The sequence below is a fragment of the Montipora foliosa genome, chromosome 8 (assembly GCF_036669935.1).
Source record: "Montipora foliosa isolate CH-2021 chromosome 8, ASM3666993v2, whole genome shotgun sequence".
In the NCBI taxonomy this organism is placed as follows: Eukaryota; Metazoa; Cnidaria; class Anthozoa; order Scleractinia; family Acroporidae; genus Montipora; species Montipora foliosa.
The window spans coordinates 52,529,563-52,547,062 of NC_090876.1; the positions used below are offsets into that span (position 1 = coordinate 52,529,563).

General features: G+C 38.5%; 1 protein-coding gene and 1 pseudogene across 1 annotated transcript in view; both read left to right on the forward strand.

The window, feature by feature from the left end:
* LOC137967996 (polycystin-1-related protein-like) overlaps window positions 1-17,500 on the forward strand; it is a 92,167-nt gene that overhangs the window by 15,765 nt on the left and 58,902 nt on the right. Inside the window, exons 5-8 of the mRNA XM_068814609.1 lie at window positions 5,047-5,166; window positions 5,318-5,513; window positions 9,397-9,484; window positions 12,547-12,698. Coding sequence (XP_068670710.1) covers window positions 5,047-5,166; window positions 5,318-5,513; window positions 9,397-9,484; window positions 12,547-12,698 — 556 coding nt within the window. The remainder of the gene's footprint in view (window positions 1-5,046; window positions 5,167-5,317; window positions 5,514-9,396; window positions 9,485-12,546; window positions 12,699-17,500) is intronic.
* Window positions 17,196-17,500, forward strand: part of LOC137967997 (uncharacterized) — a 2,400-nt pseudogene continuing 2,095 nt past the window's right edge.

The window sequence follows — 17,500 nt, forward strand, 5'->3', positions numbered from 1 at the left end:
AGCTTGTCTCTGTCTCTTTTCTCCTGCTGCACTGCACTGGTCACCTGGAAGTACTTTTAAGTATGTTGCACTTCTCCTTTTGTCTTCAAAGTTTTTGCTCTTACTCTAAGCTTCTGTTTGCAGTCTCTGCCATGCACCTCTTGTTGTACATGTTTATCACTCACCTCTAGAAGCTTGGTACATATTCTGCCGCCAAAGAGCAATTCAGCTAGGCTTTCCCCTGTCGTTGGGTGTGGCAGACTTCAGTGAGCTGTGAGGTACTTGGTCAGTTCTCTCTTCAAGTTCTTCTTCTCATCATGAGCCTCTACTTCACCATTTTCCTGGGGCCACTTTGCTGTTAAACTCTGTGGTATCTGATGCCCTGCTGCATCTTGTTTTCTGTGAATTCTGTCGCTATGAACTGTAGTCCATTGTCTGATTTCAGACTCTCTGGGGGGCCGTGTCTTGCAAACATTTCCTCTAGGCTTGAGATGATCTTGGAAGTTACTGTGGATCTTAAAGTGCTACTATGATCAAAAAATAATTTCCTTTTTTTTCTTCAGATTTTGAAAGCGTGTTTGTTTAACACCTAACTGGCAAAATTTTGAGCTTTGAGTTTTATTCAAAGGCTGTTTATTTTGAGTGTAAGTTTTGGATTTCACGGTCTGCCATTACTCGCGTTCAAAACTGACTGATTGGACATCAGAGGATTACTGACTAACTTAAAATTTCAGTGTGTAAACGCAATTATTGTAATTATATGCAAAACATGGGTTTAAAGTCTGAAAGTCTGAACTCCTGTGCTGCATATTAATTCAGCCGTGTACACATGCATTGCATTCTTAAACCAGTGAGTCTTTGACGTCATTTTCTCCTCGACCCGGCTCTCTCAAGATTTTAAGTTTGGTAATGACGGACCAATAAATAAGAAAATTCCACTTAAAATAAACAGATGTCTTTTTAAAATCAGAACTTAAAACTTGGGTCATTGGCATTTAGTGTTTATAGTTACCGGTAACATAGTTTCAAAATCCAAAGAAAAAAAAAGAATTGGTCGTAGTAGCACTTTAAAATATCAACCTCATAGTAACGGCTATAATTGTAGTTAAATGCAACCAGAATGGACTCACCAGGTGGTAGCAGTCCTAGAAGATCGACAGCCAAATCTTTGATCCGGCTTGTGGCACTGTTACTCTTATAGGTTCTGGAGAACTGTGATGAATGACCAACTGGCACCGGTAACAGGTTTTGCAGTATTTCTCAGTGTCTTTTTCCGTCCCAGGGCGCCATACTGTGCCTCCTAGCTTCTGTTTAGTCCCAATGATACCCAAATGGCCTTCATGAGCAAGGGATAACATTTTTGTTCAAAGTTTGTTCAGGATGACAATCCTTGCCCCCCTGAATATCAACTGTCCAATCGTGCACAGCTCACCACTGCATGGAAGGTACTGTTTGTAGACTTGTTGACCCCATGGCTCTCCACTGATGCACCAAGCCTGCAAATAAGCGCCGGTCATTGGACATTTGTCTGGTAAATGTGAGGTTTTGACTGGCAAACGATCAGTCTGACCAGACAGGCTGACCGGGTCTTCTGTTATGATGCAAAGTAAAACTGTATATTTACCAGTGCATTGATTTAAATGGAATAACACTACAATGTACATGTACTGTGGAATCAACAAGGGTACTGTTCCACAAATGCACGTTGTTTGTGTTTTCATCTGACTGATAAGATGTTATGACCAGTTTTACAGCGAATTTTTAGGGACTCTAACTACATTCCTCACCACGACTTCAATAACTAAATTAGAAATGCTAACGTTATTGCCTATGCACAAACAAAAGCTGAAACATTTCAGGATTTGTACAAATGTATTTTGTTCAACTAGAATGATAAAAAAAGAAAGCAAAAACATAAGAATAGAATGGCAAACCCAAGCAACAGTATTGTCAAAACAGCATTGGGCAGTGGGCGCATGTTTTGATCATTTTCATAGTCACGCAACAAAAAGCAAATTCGAAACCGTTCAATAAAAGAAGCCAACAAGTTGAAATGATGTTAAGACAAATATATAAACTGCCTGTCCAATTCTCAGGTCTGTGCGGTGCATCATTTCTGAATTATCAATTTCCTGAAGTGTTTCACACGATGTGGCCAGTAATCAATGAAAACACCTGGAGTTCACTTTGCCACAAAAGTGCTTACATGTACTTTCACTCATGAGATAAAATACATGTGTATGAACACATCTCGTAATGTACTTGAAACGCACAAATGTCTGAGAATCATAGAAAGAGACATGTTTTTCAACCAGCTCTGTATTATGGTGTCACGCAAAGTGAAAATTCGGAAATTCAAAAATGCTGTATCCGAAACGAAGGACGTTGTGGAACTGGGAAAAAGATTTATTTCTAGTTCATCTTCAACCCTCATTTAGATACGGAAAATATGTGCATGTGAATATTTCAAACAAATTTTAAATACTGTTTTTTAATACATTGGTCTGAAGATAGTTCTAAAAACTAGAGGCAGCTTTGATTGGTCACCAAGAAATGTCAGAGTACCACAACTGTATTACGCGAGTTGGGTTCAATGAGTAGTGTATCATATGTAGGGTAGATCTGGTGAATTTTCCATTGAATTTTGTGTTTCTGACAAAGTGTTCTCATTTCCCCAAACCATGTCACACGTGACCAATACCTGCAGATATTTTTGATTGTTTATGAATACTTCATCTTGCGTAGAGGAGCTGTTATTTCCCCGTGGAATTCAGACATTTGAATTGAATCTTGAAAGAATTTTTTTGAAATTCCTCCGAAAATGACTGAAGAATAATCTGAATAACAACAGTGGTGTCTTCCCACATGAATATTGAATAATGTTAAGTGATTTTACTCCATATTAAGATCTTACACGGGATTCCGATCATGCTAGAGCAGAAATAGTTTCAGGTCTGACGTTAAAACAAAAAAACAAGGATCTTCCTGTCTGGCTACAGGCAATGCAAAAGATTTGAACCTTAACCCTCACCCTAACCACCTTTAAAAAAGAAAAAAAGAAAAGAGAAACGAGACAATGAAAATGAGACGCCGGGCAATTTATAAAGTGGGCTGCCACAGGCAACCCATTAAATAAGTGTGGAGACATTAATTTTTTTTTGTCTGAACAGGGTGGCTGCATGTCAGGTCAAACCTTGTCCCTGGCCTGATATATGACAGGTTTATAGCAAAAAATTATTTGCAGGCTTGTGCACTGTCTGATTTCTGAGAGTTCTTCATCTTCAGCAGATGCCTCTTCTTCCTCACAAGTCATCATTGCACTTGGTGTTGCCAATACTGCTACAAAATTATATTCCTTTGCCTATGGTGAATGTTTGCTTACACCCTCTTTACTGCTCACCAACCTTGATCATGAGTCAGCAATGTTCTTTGGTCCTGGTGGTTACTTCACTTTAAACTTGTATGGCTGCATTCTTGGGATCCATTGTGTGAGCATGGTCTTGATTTTGGGTTTTAAATTACCCCAGTGGCTTGTGGTCAGTGACAAGTTCGAATAGTGTTTGATAAATGAAGGGATGAGACTTCTCACAAACCCGTATGAGTGCAAACACCTCATTCTCTGTCTGCAAGTACCTTTGTTCTGTTTCTGGCACACTACTGCTTGTGTAACTAGTAATTCTCGGACCACCTTTGTGTATCTGTGTGAGAAAAGGCCCGAGCCCAGCTGTGCCAGCATGAGCAACTACCTGCGTTGGGGCATCCTTGTCAAAATACCCCAAAGTCTTTGCACTAGACAGGGGTCTCTTCAAGTCTTTGAATACCTCCCTCTGCCTCTGCCAAACACAAAATTAATGGTGTCCCTGCTTTTTCAGATTCCTCTGTGGTTCTGATTTGTTCTGATTTTCATTAATTTGTAGTCTCCCCAGTTAGTAGAGGAATCATGCTCAGCTGAATAACCGTGAGACTCAAAGGCTATGTCAAGTTATTTTAGGGTGTTCAGGGGAAATCTTTATTTAACCACAAGTTTAAAACATGGATATGTGGTTACTTTACTTTACTTTACTGTACAGATAAAATTATCATTAGATCACAGACAAGATGATCCTGAGCAAAAAATTTAATGACCTTTATCAAGGCGATTTGCCACAAACTTGAAATATGTGGGACCGACTTTTTTTTAAGATTACCCAAATGCAATCTGTTTCAATCTTGTCCATTTTTTCCAACCATTCTTCTCTCTACTTTTCCTGTATTTCTTTTCCACAGTGTTAAGGGGGCAGTGCCTCGTATGGGACGTTAGTCCCGTTGCACCTACACCTTTTGGGTTTTGCTTCGTTTCTTTTCTTTATTTCTTTTCTTTATCATTATTATTATCTTTTTTTTTCTCTTGTGTTGTATTATAAATTTATATTGTACGTTGCAGGAGGAGTACCCAATAAAGCTGTTAAAAAAAAAAAAAAAAAAAAGTGGTTATTGCATTTTGTGTGTTATGAGATTACATCATTTTGCATGACATAGCCCCTTTAAATAAAGTGATTATTATTTATTATCATACATTGGTGTCACCAGCTCGATTGTGATTGGCTATAAGCACGCAGCTAATTCTTGCTTGCTCTGTTTCTCTTACGTCATACTTACAAACAATAGATTTTATGTTTGTAGAATTGATGTCATACCTACAGACAATAGTTTTATGCATGCAGAAGTGACGTCACGTAACACACTAACCTGCAGTTTTATCAGTTTTGTCATGGCGGAGCTCAGCTCAGGAATATGCATAACAAAACAATTATTGAATTCGGTTTTCGCATGTTAGCGATAATTATCAAGGCCTCAGTTTGTGTTATCCGCTGCAGCCTTTGGCTTCAGCAGATAACACAAACTTTGGCCTTGATAATTATTGCTAACATGCTCAACCTCATCCAATAATTGTTAATTGTAAGGTTCTATGTGAGTTCGACTTCTGCCAAGAATCACTCAAGGTTTTTCCCGAAAAATGCATTTTCTCAACATTTGACATTTTATTGTTTTCTGATATGATGAAACACACATTTTTCTTTGTACTAGTTCCAACAGTGTCACATGCATTTTCCAGCCTGGGACATTATAATGTAACCGTCATGGTAGATACTGTGTATGGAAGAAAAGAGGATTTCCAAGAAGTGTGTGTACAAGACAGTATTAAAGGTTAGTCTTTCAGAGTGTTGTATTAATTGATTGATTGTAAGACATTACCTGCAGGACTGAAAAACAGAATCTTCAAGTTTTGTTTCTTCCTGTGTAAAGTACATGTGTGTTATGATCACTGACAAAGATTCTTTGATAATTTTATTTATAGGTGTTACTCTCAGACTGATAACTAACACATCCGGTCAAGTGTTCACCACAAAACAAGACATTTTATTCAGTGTCCAGCTTAGTCCATCAAAAGACTGCTGTGGAAAAGTATTTTACCATTATTTTAGAAGTGACAAGATCTTGCCATGGAGTGATGGTCCAGATTTCCATTTCATTCCTGACGGCAAACCAGGGAGGTAAACTGTGTTCAAAAGTTAACACTGATTTGGTCTTCATTTTAGCAATACAATAGCTTTTTTTGTGGCTACACTCCAAGTACAGGTGTAAGTCCTTCTTCTTTTTGATAAGAAATGTTTGAGAATTAAATAAATGCAACTCTTGATAGTGGTTGACTGTCATGTTAAGGAGGTTGCAGGATCAAGTCTTGCTTGGAACTCTGATCTCTGAGTTGTCCTTTTTCCCATTGTAAAGCAACAAGCTTATCATCTTTTTCTTGGGGGCATTACTCCATATGCCATCAATACTTTATTTACATTTTGTACATGTACCCATGTATAAGAATTACAATTGTATCTGTATCATGTATCAGATTTTCTGCATTTCTGGCTAAGGACTTATTAAGGTCGTGAGTTCGTCTGGCCAGACCAACACTCAGGGTCTTAAAATAACTGAGGAGAAAGTGCTGCCTTTGTAATTACATCTGCAAATGGTTAGACTTTCAAGTCTTCTCAGATAAGGACTATAAACCGTAGGCCCCATCTCACAAATATCTTCCACGTCATAAGTTCCCTGTGGGAATAATACGTTAAAGAACCCACACACTATTCGAGAAGAGTAGGCGATGAAGTTCCTGTGTGTTGTGGCTGTTCTAGCTCTGTGAGTGTGTTCTCTCCAGCAGACGTGGCCATCTTAGCACTAATGTCTCAAAAAGGCTTTTGGTGTATGAGTCCACCACCAGCAGGAACAGCAACACTTCAAAAGGGACTTTGCCAAGTGCTGGAAGATGTAGATGTGGACATGCATAAATCAATATCTGATTGTTTGACGTTGTGTTATGGAGAGTTTTCAAAATGGCTTTGTAGACTGACAAACAATAATTCAACCCTTGGCCTTTGCACATGATGTTGGTTACCACTCACGTAACATTTTGAGTGACATCAGAAAACTCTCAATTTTGGCACTTATAAAAAGGTTAGGGTCATAAAAATTTGAGGAATATTATAGAAGGTCTGTGCAATCTGTAAAAAAGGGTTGTTTATTGAAAAGTACCCAGGCAATCGAGATCCAAGTCGGAAGAAAGCCAGGTTTGAAATTTCTGTCTGTTTTGTGAAAAATGCTCTGGGCTTATTGGCCTTAATTTCTGTATTAAAAGACAAATAGACGAAATGGCAAAAAAGCCATGCACATAAATGATATTTACCGTTACCATTCAGGTGTTATCTCTTTGATGCAGAATTAAAGATAAAAGGTCTTATATACAATGTCACTCTGACTGACCGCAAAAAAAATCGCCCTTGTAGTCTAAATCATGCCTTTTATTTCCATGCCAATCAGGCCTGTTGTGCCTATCCTGCCTTATTGTTCTCGGAGCTGTCGTGCCCATCGTGCCCGAGCCTTTCATGCCCACGTTTGTCCCAATTGCGCCTAAGAAACGTTCGATAAGACATTCATGAAAATTGAGAATTGTGTTCTATGCATAGTGTTCTGTTGGGCTGTTAGTTTACTATCTGATGTCTTTTTCCTTTCCTGGATTATTGCCAACGATATATATGAAAAGTGATGGCACAGCTTGGACAAACACACTCGAAACATACGGCATAATTGAAGAATATTCAGTGTCATTTTCCCACGCAAAGGCAGGCTCATAAAGCGTGCTGACCCAATAAGAAAACAATGGAAATCCCAAGAGAGCGGTTAAATAATTTGATTGGGTGGTAAACAAAAGCTGCCAAAATGGCAAACCATCAACATTCTCAATGGCGGGTTTCGAAAACAAACTGCGTAAAACCCGTGGGTTGTATTCATAACCGTCGAATTCACGAGGACAGGGAGATTGCTCGAGCTGACTGTGACAGAAAAACACGAAAGCAGCAGCTCAGCTGCAGAAAATTTTACAGTGAGCTTATATGCTCATACGTAAACATCGCTCTAACAAAGTAATATTATTACAAGGTGTTCTTTGTTTGCGGCGATCTGGGATTAAATTTCCGATAAGCGCTAAACTAAAAGAGCGACTAATTAATTTGATTTGCAGCTTATCTTTGTCATATTAAAGAAAGTTAAACAAATAATGAACAAAGTAAGTGAGAAGTCTTTTTTTAAAGCGAAAACAGAGACATAACTCACCTTGTGCAAACTTCTTGATCTTGTGGCAACTCTTGTTTGACACTGTTCAGTCTTAATACTACCAGTACTTACTGCATTTCTGGCTTCGTGTCAGGAAACGTTGATATAAACTTTCATTGCAGTTACCGAAAGGAAACAGAGTCATGACTTTCAATTCATTAGTTTTATTTCTGTGTCTTATGCACCAAATGGAAGTTACAGAAAAATGTTAGAAACGCATCGGTTTTCATGGGAAAAATCAGGGTATGAAAGGAACAATTTAAAGGGCGGGTGGCTTGATAGGCACGAGCGGGGAACGAAAAATAAGGCACGAAGTGCACAATATTTGGATCGCTGTTCATAGGGAACAAAGGCACGATACACCTACTATCATGTTACGCTGTAAGTGCAGATTTTTGAGCGTTTTTAAAAATTCGTTTAAGCCTTACTTCACTCTGGTAAAATTAATATCCCTTTAACTTGAAAAGACCAAAAGTTTTGTCTTCTGTCAAAACATATTTGGACTAATCACAAACTAAGTGGGCATCTGTGGACAATAAAATATAACCGAACTTGAGTAAATAGCGGAATATCATAGTGATAAGCAACATTGTGCGCAAGGCCCTTTAGCATGATCTTCCATAACATATATACATACCAGAGTATTTAGTAGAGAACCTTCAAAAAATAAAAAACAACAAATAAAAAAAATTACAATTATAGCTCTAATAGCATGAGACCAGCAAAACCTGAAGGATTGTGGGACTTATAGTCAAATGGCGTCATCATGCAAATGTCCTGTTACCAAGTTGGTGATGCAGCAATAGGGAGCTTAAGCAACGGTGACGGCAACGACAACGTCAGAAATTTGCATGTTTAGTGGGAAAAAACAATAGCTTTGCACACCCTGTACGTACATTTTTCACTTTCGTCCATTTCTTTACGTTCCTCTGCAAAACAACAACATGAAATAGCCAATTTTGAGTTTTATGACGAATGTCAGCATGTGAGGATAAATATTTTCCTTTTCCCCTCAAAATTAATAGCTGTTCCGACCAGTGTCATTTTTTTTCTGGAACTACCACACCCTTGTCATATTAAAAAGGTTGAAATAATCACGAAGTGATTACAATAAGTTAAACACAAATTTATATTTTGAGATGACATTCTCGTTTGCAGTTGTTGCTTATTTAGCTCCCTCATGACTCAGAAAAGAGGTCTATACTTTTGGGTAACACCAAACCAAAAACAACAGCCCTGTAACCCTCTGCAAGCAGTGTGTGGGTTCTTTAATAGTCATGCACAAAGTTAGGGAACATTAAAATGTTTTGAGATGGCACTTGTGGTTCATTACCACAAAGGTGGGACTGTATTTTCAGTTAAGAACCTTAGTTACGTCTGCTTTAAGTTGAAACTCACAACCTTCAGTACTCAAGTTTCTTGTTCTTCCATCTGAGCTAGTGAATTAACAATTTCCCTGGCCAACTATATGTATTACTTCCAACTTTATTCATTCACTTCAGTGAAAGGGAACAATTACCAGGCATTATCCATATCAAGGGTATTGGCCCTCAACTGAAGGTAATTGAAGTTGAGAGTCAATTTTGATGAGAGAGGAAAACTGTCGTAATGGGAGAAAAACTCTCGTAGTCAGATTGAGATCAACTGAAACTCGGCCCACATACAACCTCAGGGCCGAGGGTTGAACCCGGGTCGCAGAGGTGAAAGGCATGATTGATAATCGCTAAGCCACCCTGATTCCAAATCTTGTCATCTTTTCTTTTTTTTCCAAAGGTTTGATTTCTATGTTAATGCATCAAATGGAATCAGTCGGGCTACATCCAATAAGATTACAGTTGATGTAATGGAACCCATATCATCGGTGAGGAGTTGTTAATGTTATGCATGTGCAACATGTACATTGTTATACGTGTACATCCCTGCGTCCCCACATCCCCGCGTCCCTGTCCCACTTTTCGACACAGCCCTGTTTGTTGTTCAAAGTAAGACTTACGTAAATATTATTCTTGCGGTTCACTTCTGCAGTATTACTTTCCAAGTTGTTTACAGTAACAAATTGCAAAAAGCAAAACATTCCAAGGAAACAACCAAGGATATCAAACCCCGGGAGCAGAGATGGTTCGAACAGCAGACTATGTCAAGTTAAGAATTATGTCATTCTTAAGGCGAACTTTCAAAAATTCTTAAGTTTTTTTTTGCTTGCTGGTTTTGCATCTTTATAGTTCGTATGCAAACGATGAGCTTTCAGGCTTCATTTCTCCACTAATCACAGTCTATTCCTAAATTTGTTTTCCATGCGCAGTCAACATGCTGCAATTGCTATGATTACATATAACAATATATTGCTGATGAAATTGATGAAAAAAGAAACCATTCTTAAATTATTCATTGGTACGTCTGGTCTCAAAATAGTACCGACCAAGGCTCCGATGCCTTGCAAGAATGTATCAATTAAAATTGAAATTTGACAAATTTAACGATGATACGTGAAAGGAATACTTGCTTTTCACCAAAATGGCGATGATAAAACGAAGACGATCGCACAAGTTTGAATTTCAAGTCTCCAAATAAAATAAGGTCAGCCTTGGATGAAAACTGACACAATCGAACCTATTTCGAAACCAAACAAATTTAATTTCTCATGCACACATACAGTATTACAGCCTGGATAACAATGAGTGTTTTGTTGGTTAGATAACGCAGCTGTCGCTTACACTGTAGTTAACAACAGTATCTTTGTATCTTTACAGTAAAGAAGTCTTCAGTTGTACATTATGTAAAGATAATAAAATTTGAGTCCTTACGGAAATCGCACACTTTCTCATTTGATTACAATTTTTTGCTTTAAGAATTGATTCTTCCCATCATGAGATCTAAAATTTGACAGTCTCCCACTTATTTCGCAAGTGTAACAGATCATTGTTCTTTCCTGCGGCAAGCCTCGTCTTTTCTCTCGTGGCAAATTTCCCACAGCAAATTGCACCTCGCTTTTACTGAGGAAAAAAATTTTGCATACCTCAGTGGCGTGCGACCACTACCAACGGCAAAGATGAGGTATCGCCTCGTCCCGAGGGGTCAATACTTTCAGGCGGTACTGTAAGCAAAGTAAGTGATTCATAATTTAAAAAAATAGGGGTCACCGATGATCTAAATGAGTAAAATCTATGTGATGTTACAAAGCTCTTGGAAAATTTTGTTTGTCACGTTCATGTGTGACCGGTCGGGGAAGGACTGGAACCCAAGACAGGATTGATCGTTGAGGGGATGAAAGGTTTTTATTTAAAAAAATTAATACTTTCTAGAGCATAGCAACGAAGTTTCAAGCAGACATCATCTTCATTTGCTTAGTGTTTTGTATAATATCACTTCATTGCTGTCATGCTATGTTCTGGAGTGTTGTTTGTGTGAAATTTAACCGCTGGCTGTTTCCCCGCAGGTCTGCACTATGCAAGCGGATGAGCATGAAAATAGAATTCTGCTCTATTTTCATGAAAGTTAAGGAAGAGAACTTCAATAACATGCATTCATTTTGAACTTTGCTTAATGGTTTGTCCTCGCGTTTTCCAAACTCTCAGCCACTACTGGATCAGCAACCTTTTCCAGAGCTTTTCCACCCTCCCGCTCACTTCTCTTTATTGTTTTATGATGATTCGCAAATAAATGTGCCATTCTTATGCTGGCTTGGATTTTTCTCCCTGGCATTTTTGTCGCCATGTTATTTTCACTAACGCTTGAAAAATATTGGAAGTCAAGTAGACTAGTGCACGACTGGTAAAACAATACGAATATCAGTCGTGTAGTAGTCTACTTGACTTCCATAAATATTTTCTAATCAATCTTGACTGATCACAATCTTCTTTAATTCAACGCTGTGCAAGACTTATCGTCCACGGTTGTTGCAAAGGTTTTAAAACCTCAACTTCACTAATGCTGGAAGTAATGCATGACATATTACATTTGCGTTGCCTGCGCAATAACGTTGTGCACTAGCAATTAGTGCCAATGTCCTTAATGTATTGTTGTGCCAAATACCATCACAGTGATGATCACTTTCACTAGTACTCTGCAGTTCAAATATGAAAATTTCGTAATTATGATCTTTTTATCGTGCATATTTTCACCTATTTATGGAATTCAAGACAGACTTACAAGTGACTACAATCATGGTCAAAAGTTGTTGGGAAGGTTGCGGGCATCAGCTCACTTCAGACCCAATTAAATTTTTCTAACTATTGGCTGAAGTATTTGGGAAATACCATGCTCTTGTGGCCCCCCTCCCCCATATTCAATGTTGGAGTTCTTCAGGTAAGAAAAGTCACCATTTTTTCCCTGGAAAATCCAACATTGAAAATGGGGAGGGGGGTATCTGTAAAATGAAGTTACCTTCCCAACACTTTTGTCCATGATTGTAGCTCCTAGATGGCTTGGTAGCTTAAAATGGTAGAGCAAGTTCAGCACAATTCACAGTCGTGGGTTTGAGTCCTGTTCAAGTCTGTATTTTTTTAGATTTCTTTTGTGATTGCTGAAGTTGCTTTATGCTATGATGAAATGTGCTTAGTTGACCACTCCTTACAAGGGCTTTTCAGCATCAACCAGCTCCATGGGATTGGACCGAATGCATGTGAAGGCGCCCATGGCTGCCACCATACGATCCATGTGTGATCTCGGAGCACCGCAAACCCAGCCAAGTGTAATTGACTGGGAGTTGATTTTGAGGAGGGAGGAAAACCGGAGTACACGGAGAAAAACCCTCGGAGTCAGGTTGAGATCGACTGAAACTCAGCCCACATACGACAAGAGCCCAGAGTTGAACCTGACTTCCCTTAACTTTCACCAACACCTGTAGTATACACTGTACATGTTGCTTTCAACAGTGGCATAGGCCATTTTTAGGTCACTCACTGTTTTGTGTACATTTAACAGCTTTCTATCCATCATCAGTCCCATGGAGGGAAGCAGATCCAGTTTGTTGCACACTTAGTCACTGGGACAAATGTCATTTTCAACTGGAAATTTGGAGATGGATCACAGGACGTAAAGACCACATCGAGCGATGTTTACCATACTTTTACAAAGTAAGAGCTTAACATGAAACCATACACTGTAGCTACTGAAGCTTTTAAGTGGGTAAGGGCCAATCGTGCCCCAACAGTGCCCCAACGCTTTTTTTGTTTTGCCTTAAGCTTGGGAAGATACATGCCAGGGTGGTAAAGTAAAAGCTACAATTGTAGTTTATGGCATGAAGCTATAGTAGAGGCTTGTTGTTACAGGTTATACTTCCCTTGATGACCACTTGGTTACTGCTTCTAAGTGATAGTACAGATTTGACTCTACATTGTTAGGAAAACACTGATTATTTTTAGGCATGTCCCCATTCAATTAATCCTCAGTGGGGTGCTATACCATTATAGGGTCATGAGTCACCCTCTCACCAAAGAGCTCGAATAATGTACGACAAAAGATAACTGTTTGCTTTAGCAATCAAGGTAGTCAACCATAGGTGATTATTGGAGAACAGCAGTTTATTGATCAAATCAGATGAAACCTTCAATATTCTGCTCCAGAGAGTTGCACTCTCAATTATTTTCATGACTGTAACAAGTGTCCTGTTATTATCTTGAACCCACTGACTGCTGAACATCCCCTCCCCTTTCCCACTAACAAGTAAAACTGTCTGGCGTTAGACAAAATAAAATTATTGAAAATGCCGGACCGTTTCGCCAACGTAGAAGGCATTACAGCCCCAACATGTAAACTTGTAAACCACACTTGAATGGAGCCCTCCAGGGATAGGGTCCGGCAATTTTCCACATGTGTGAAGGAGCATTTAACCAGTGATAGGGCCTCTCACATTTTCAAACATCTGCAGAATTGTGAACATTGTCACGCCTCGTGTTCAGCAGATTGTTTTCAACTTAAGATAAAAGAGGCTATTCATATTCAGAGAGAACAATCCTCTTTGAATCAACAATTACACCATGTCAGCCTTAAACGATCTTTTTGATTCCCACATTTTCTCGCTATACTTCATTACGTTGTTACTATTTTTCACATTAGCATGTTCTATTTATTATAAATACAGCTTCCATCACTTTGTATCTGACTAACTGAGGAAACATGTTTTATGAACTCAAAGGTTTCGTCGTTTTCTTAAAGTTCTTTACTTGTCTGCTACTGTCAAGACCATTAATTATTTTGTATCCCCCAAGTGGGTTAAGGGGATACTGAAGACGCTTCCATGTATAGCCGGTAGCTTTAGACACAAGTTATATTAAAGTTGCAAGGGAAAGACTTTATCAGATGCTTATCAAAATCAGCATGCATTTAGTCCTGGACATATCTACCATACCCAGCAGGTGAACTCTAAAAGCAAGAGGTAATATGAAGGGATCAAGCATCTCTAAATTAATATCGCAAATTTCCCTTCCCGTGTAAATATCGGCATTTTTCGTTTCCAATGAGAAAAGAGCAGAACTCAAGAATTTCTGTTCCAAGGTTTCTTACTTCTGATGCAGTCGGAGAATCCAGATTTTCTGATTACTGACTACTTTATAAAGTTGAGGTTCCATGTTGCCTTTTTACTGGGTTGCCAAACCCAGTCGGAAAATGGGTAGATTTCCGTTTTATTTTTTTTAGTATTTTTTTCCGTGTCGGTAAAAGTCTTGCTGTCACTCCCCTGCTAAGTGATGTCTTTGTGCATAGAGTCTTCTGTGCGTATTTTGTTAGGTTTGAGGGGGCTGGGGTAATGCGCAGCTTGCTCTGCACAATTAACCTGTAATGGCGTCGGAAGTCATTGTAACGGGAATGGTGTTTTAGTACATCTTTAAAGAAAATATACCCATATGGAACTCAAGAATGGAACGTCAAGACAGGCGGTGAAACATAAAGATCTGGAATCTTAAAAGCGACGAGTAATGGACTTCGACAGCGTGAATCTTTCGCCCGTCGAGCCGAAATCAAAATGAGCTGTACTTTTAATATTTCGCCAAGGTGGTGTTACGTACAACACTGAAACCAAATGGAAATTTCTCTGGTATCTTACGGGTGCAACAAAGACAGAGAAGGAATCGAACACCACAAGTAGATCTGTGATCTCTGTTGTGTCTCACAGTGTTTACTGAAGTCGCATCTATTTAAAGTTTGCCTGTTTGTCTGGCAAGTAACATTCATTTTGTACTCAACTCTGCAAAGGTTAAAAAAAACTGGAAATGTGACAGTGAAAAATTATTTGAATGAAAGCTTGTTGTCTCTTTTGTGCTTTATTATGTACGGTCAAGGTTCTTTCGAAAAGGGTTTGATGTGAACTGTCAGAAATTTATTTAATTGCATATGCTTTGTGATTGTGTGTTTCGCTTGCACGCACGCAACTGAAATAGGAAGGGTTTCTTGCCTCTTATAGCAAATATGTTGCTTGTTTCGATAAATGTTTCGCTGGAAAATATTTCTGTGAAATTTCCAGCTTTTGTAAATTTATCATGTTGTGTAATTTTCGAGCTTAGTAAATTTGCATACATGTGTTGAAATGTGATACGGGGAGAATTTATGTGGTAGCGCATAAGTCACGAAAATAAACAGGTCTGTTGGAAGCGTGCTTGAGTTTCAACAAAATGACCCTCAAAGTCGGCAAAAGATTGTGACGCTGATGAATAATAAAGTAGCCGCTATTACCAAAACGATGGAATTACCTGGTGATAAATAACCTTGTCTTGGAGAGTAAATTTTTGATTTTCCAAAAACAATGGTCAACCTCTGAGAGTTGGGCGATTGTGATCTTTGTGTTGAATTCGCACATTTCTTGTCATTTCTTAAATGTTTAATAGTTGAGTTCAGGTGTGCCATAAACATTACCACATCATCTTTTCAACATTTTCCTTGAAGTTCAAGTGCAAAATTTGTGTCAGAAAGCGGTAATTCATAATTTTAAAAAAATCAAGTTTTGGTCACGTGACCAGTTACGGACTTTCTCATTTTAAGCAAGTGGTGCGGGTTTGAAAAACCAAATCACTATTATTTTGTTTAAGAGATGACCCACTAATAGTGTTTCGAAGGCAAAATCATGTAACTTTCATCTTCTTAAAAACGATGTCGCATGACGTCTTAGTGCAAGTGGCCTATTTTGTTACCGATGGCAAAATATTTTATCCTCGATCGACCGTCCTGAAACTTCCTTCTGCTCTTCTTAAAAACTGTGTATCCATATTTATTTACTTTTACATCAATAATTGTTTTGCATAAAGCAAGCTAACAAAATCTGTATCTTGCTTGGTTCGCATTTGATAGCATTAAAATATAATTTTCGGTCCTATGCTTCTGTTACTGAGTGATATATTTCTTAGGTCGCCCATCCAGTTACTAACCCTGCCGGATAGGGATAAAATTCACCTTTCAAGTTTTCCCTGCTTATGTTGTACTTTGAAAAATTTATTTACTATCCTGAATAATAATTTGTTATAATTTTAAAACATTTGCAAGCAGCCATAAATGCATGTGCTTTCTCGCCTGTTTATTGATTCAATCGACCGCCAAAAGTATTTACACACTGATTAATGTAACCTTGGCCATGTAAAGTCACAGAAATAGAAATAAATTGTTTCGTTTCGCAATAGTAGAGATTGTTGTCGGATTCGTGACTTGCACATGTGTTCATGGCTGCAGAGATAAACAACGAGGCGTGTTCTTTTACCATGAAAACATTATTGTTTTCTCTCAAAAAAGTACTGTATTAAAGGGGAACTTAAGCATATTTTAAGAGAATTTCATATCAATAATTATATTACCTGGAGTATCTTGGTTGGCGTGAATCTTACCCACGCGAAATAATTTTATTGAAAAATTGATCCAAAGTTTGGTGAATGACCCGCCATTTTGATTTTGGAGTGCGGTAGCTGAAACCGTCAGTGGAACGTAGACTGATGTCATATTGTGAAACACAATTGTGCGTATGTAGCTCAGCTCATAAGATATTTATTTAGTAATCTTGCTGTGGAATAGTGATAATGGTCCACTGCTGCGTGCCTGGTTGTATTAACCATTCATTTAAGACGTGTAATATAAGTTACCATTGCATTCCCAACGATGAAGGATTACAAAGAGCCTGGTTAGTGAGGATCAGACGAGATAACCTTCCTCCATTACAAAATTGTTATGTGTGCAGAGAACCTTTTACCGATGATTGCTTTTAAACGGACTTGAAAGCACACTTAATGCCCGAGCTAAAAGTGAAAAGATGTCTTAAACGTGATGCAATACCTTCAGTGTTTTCTTTTCGGCCTGAACGGAAGAAACCAAGAATAATCCCCTGATGGTGCTAACCCTGGCCCTTCTGGTCACAGTAGCCATGTAAAAGATGAAAAGAAAAAAAATATCTGGGGGAATTTACCCTGGCTCTGGACCAGTTGATTGTGATAAATCCGATGAAAAGAAACAAGAATCTGAAGAAACTATAAACACTGACAGTAAACCAAAGAAACTTAATACCTTGTTTGAACAAGTCTATCCATCAGATGAGGAGTCCACCATTGTTGTCTCCCTTGGCTGTTTATGACGATGATGATGAGGAATACAAGTGTGAAATGACTGACAATGCAGGTTCATCTTCGCATGATACAGATTATGAAGCATCGACTCACTGATGCTGTATTTCCGCACAATCTCAGAGTTGTTCTGGACAGCCTCTGCTTTGGCAATTACTTTAAGTTTGAATGCAAGATTGTACAATATGCAATGAGCTTTTGGCATGATAGTGGATTGAATTTGAACGACTATTGACACAGGATTGTTAAAAACTGATTTCTGAACTCAGGATGTTTCGCTTAGGTCACGAATTGACTTTTATCCGCACAAACGGATCACATTAAATTCATCTTTACTGTGATTT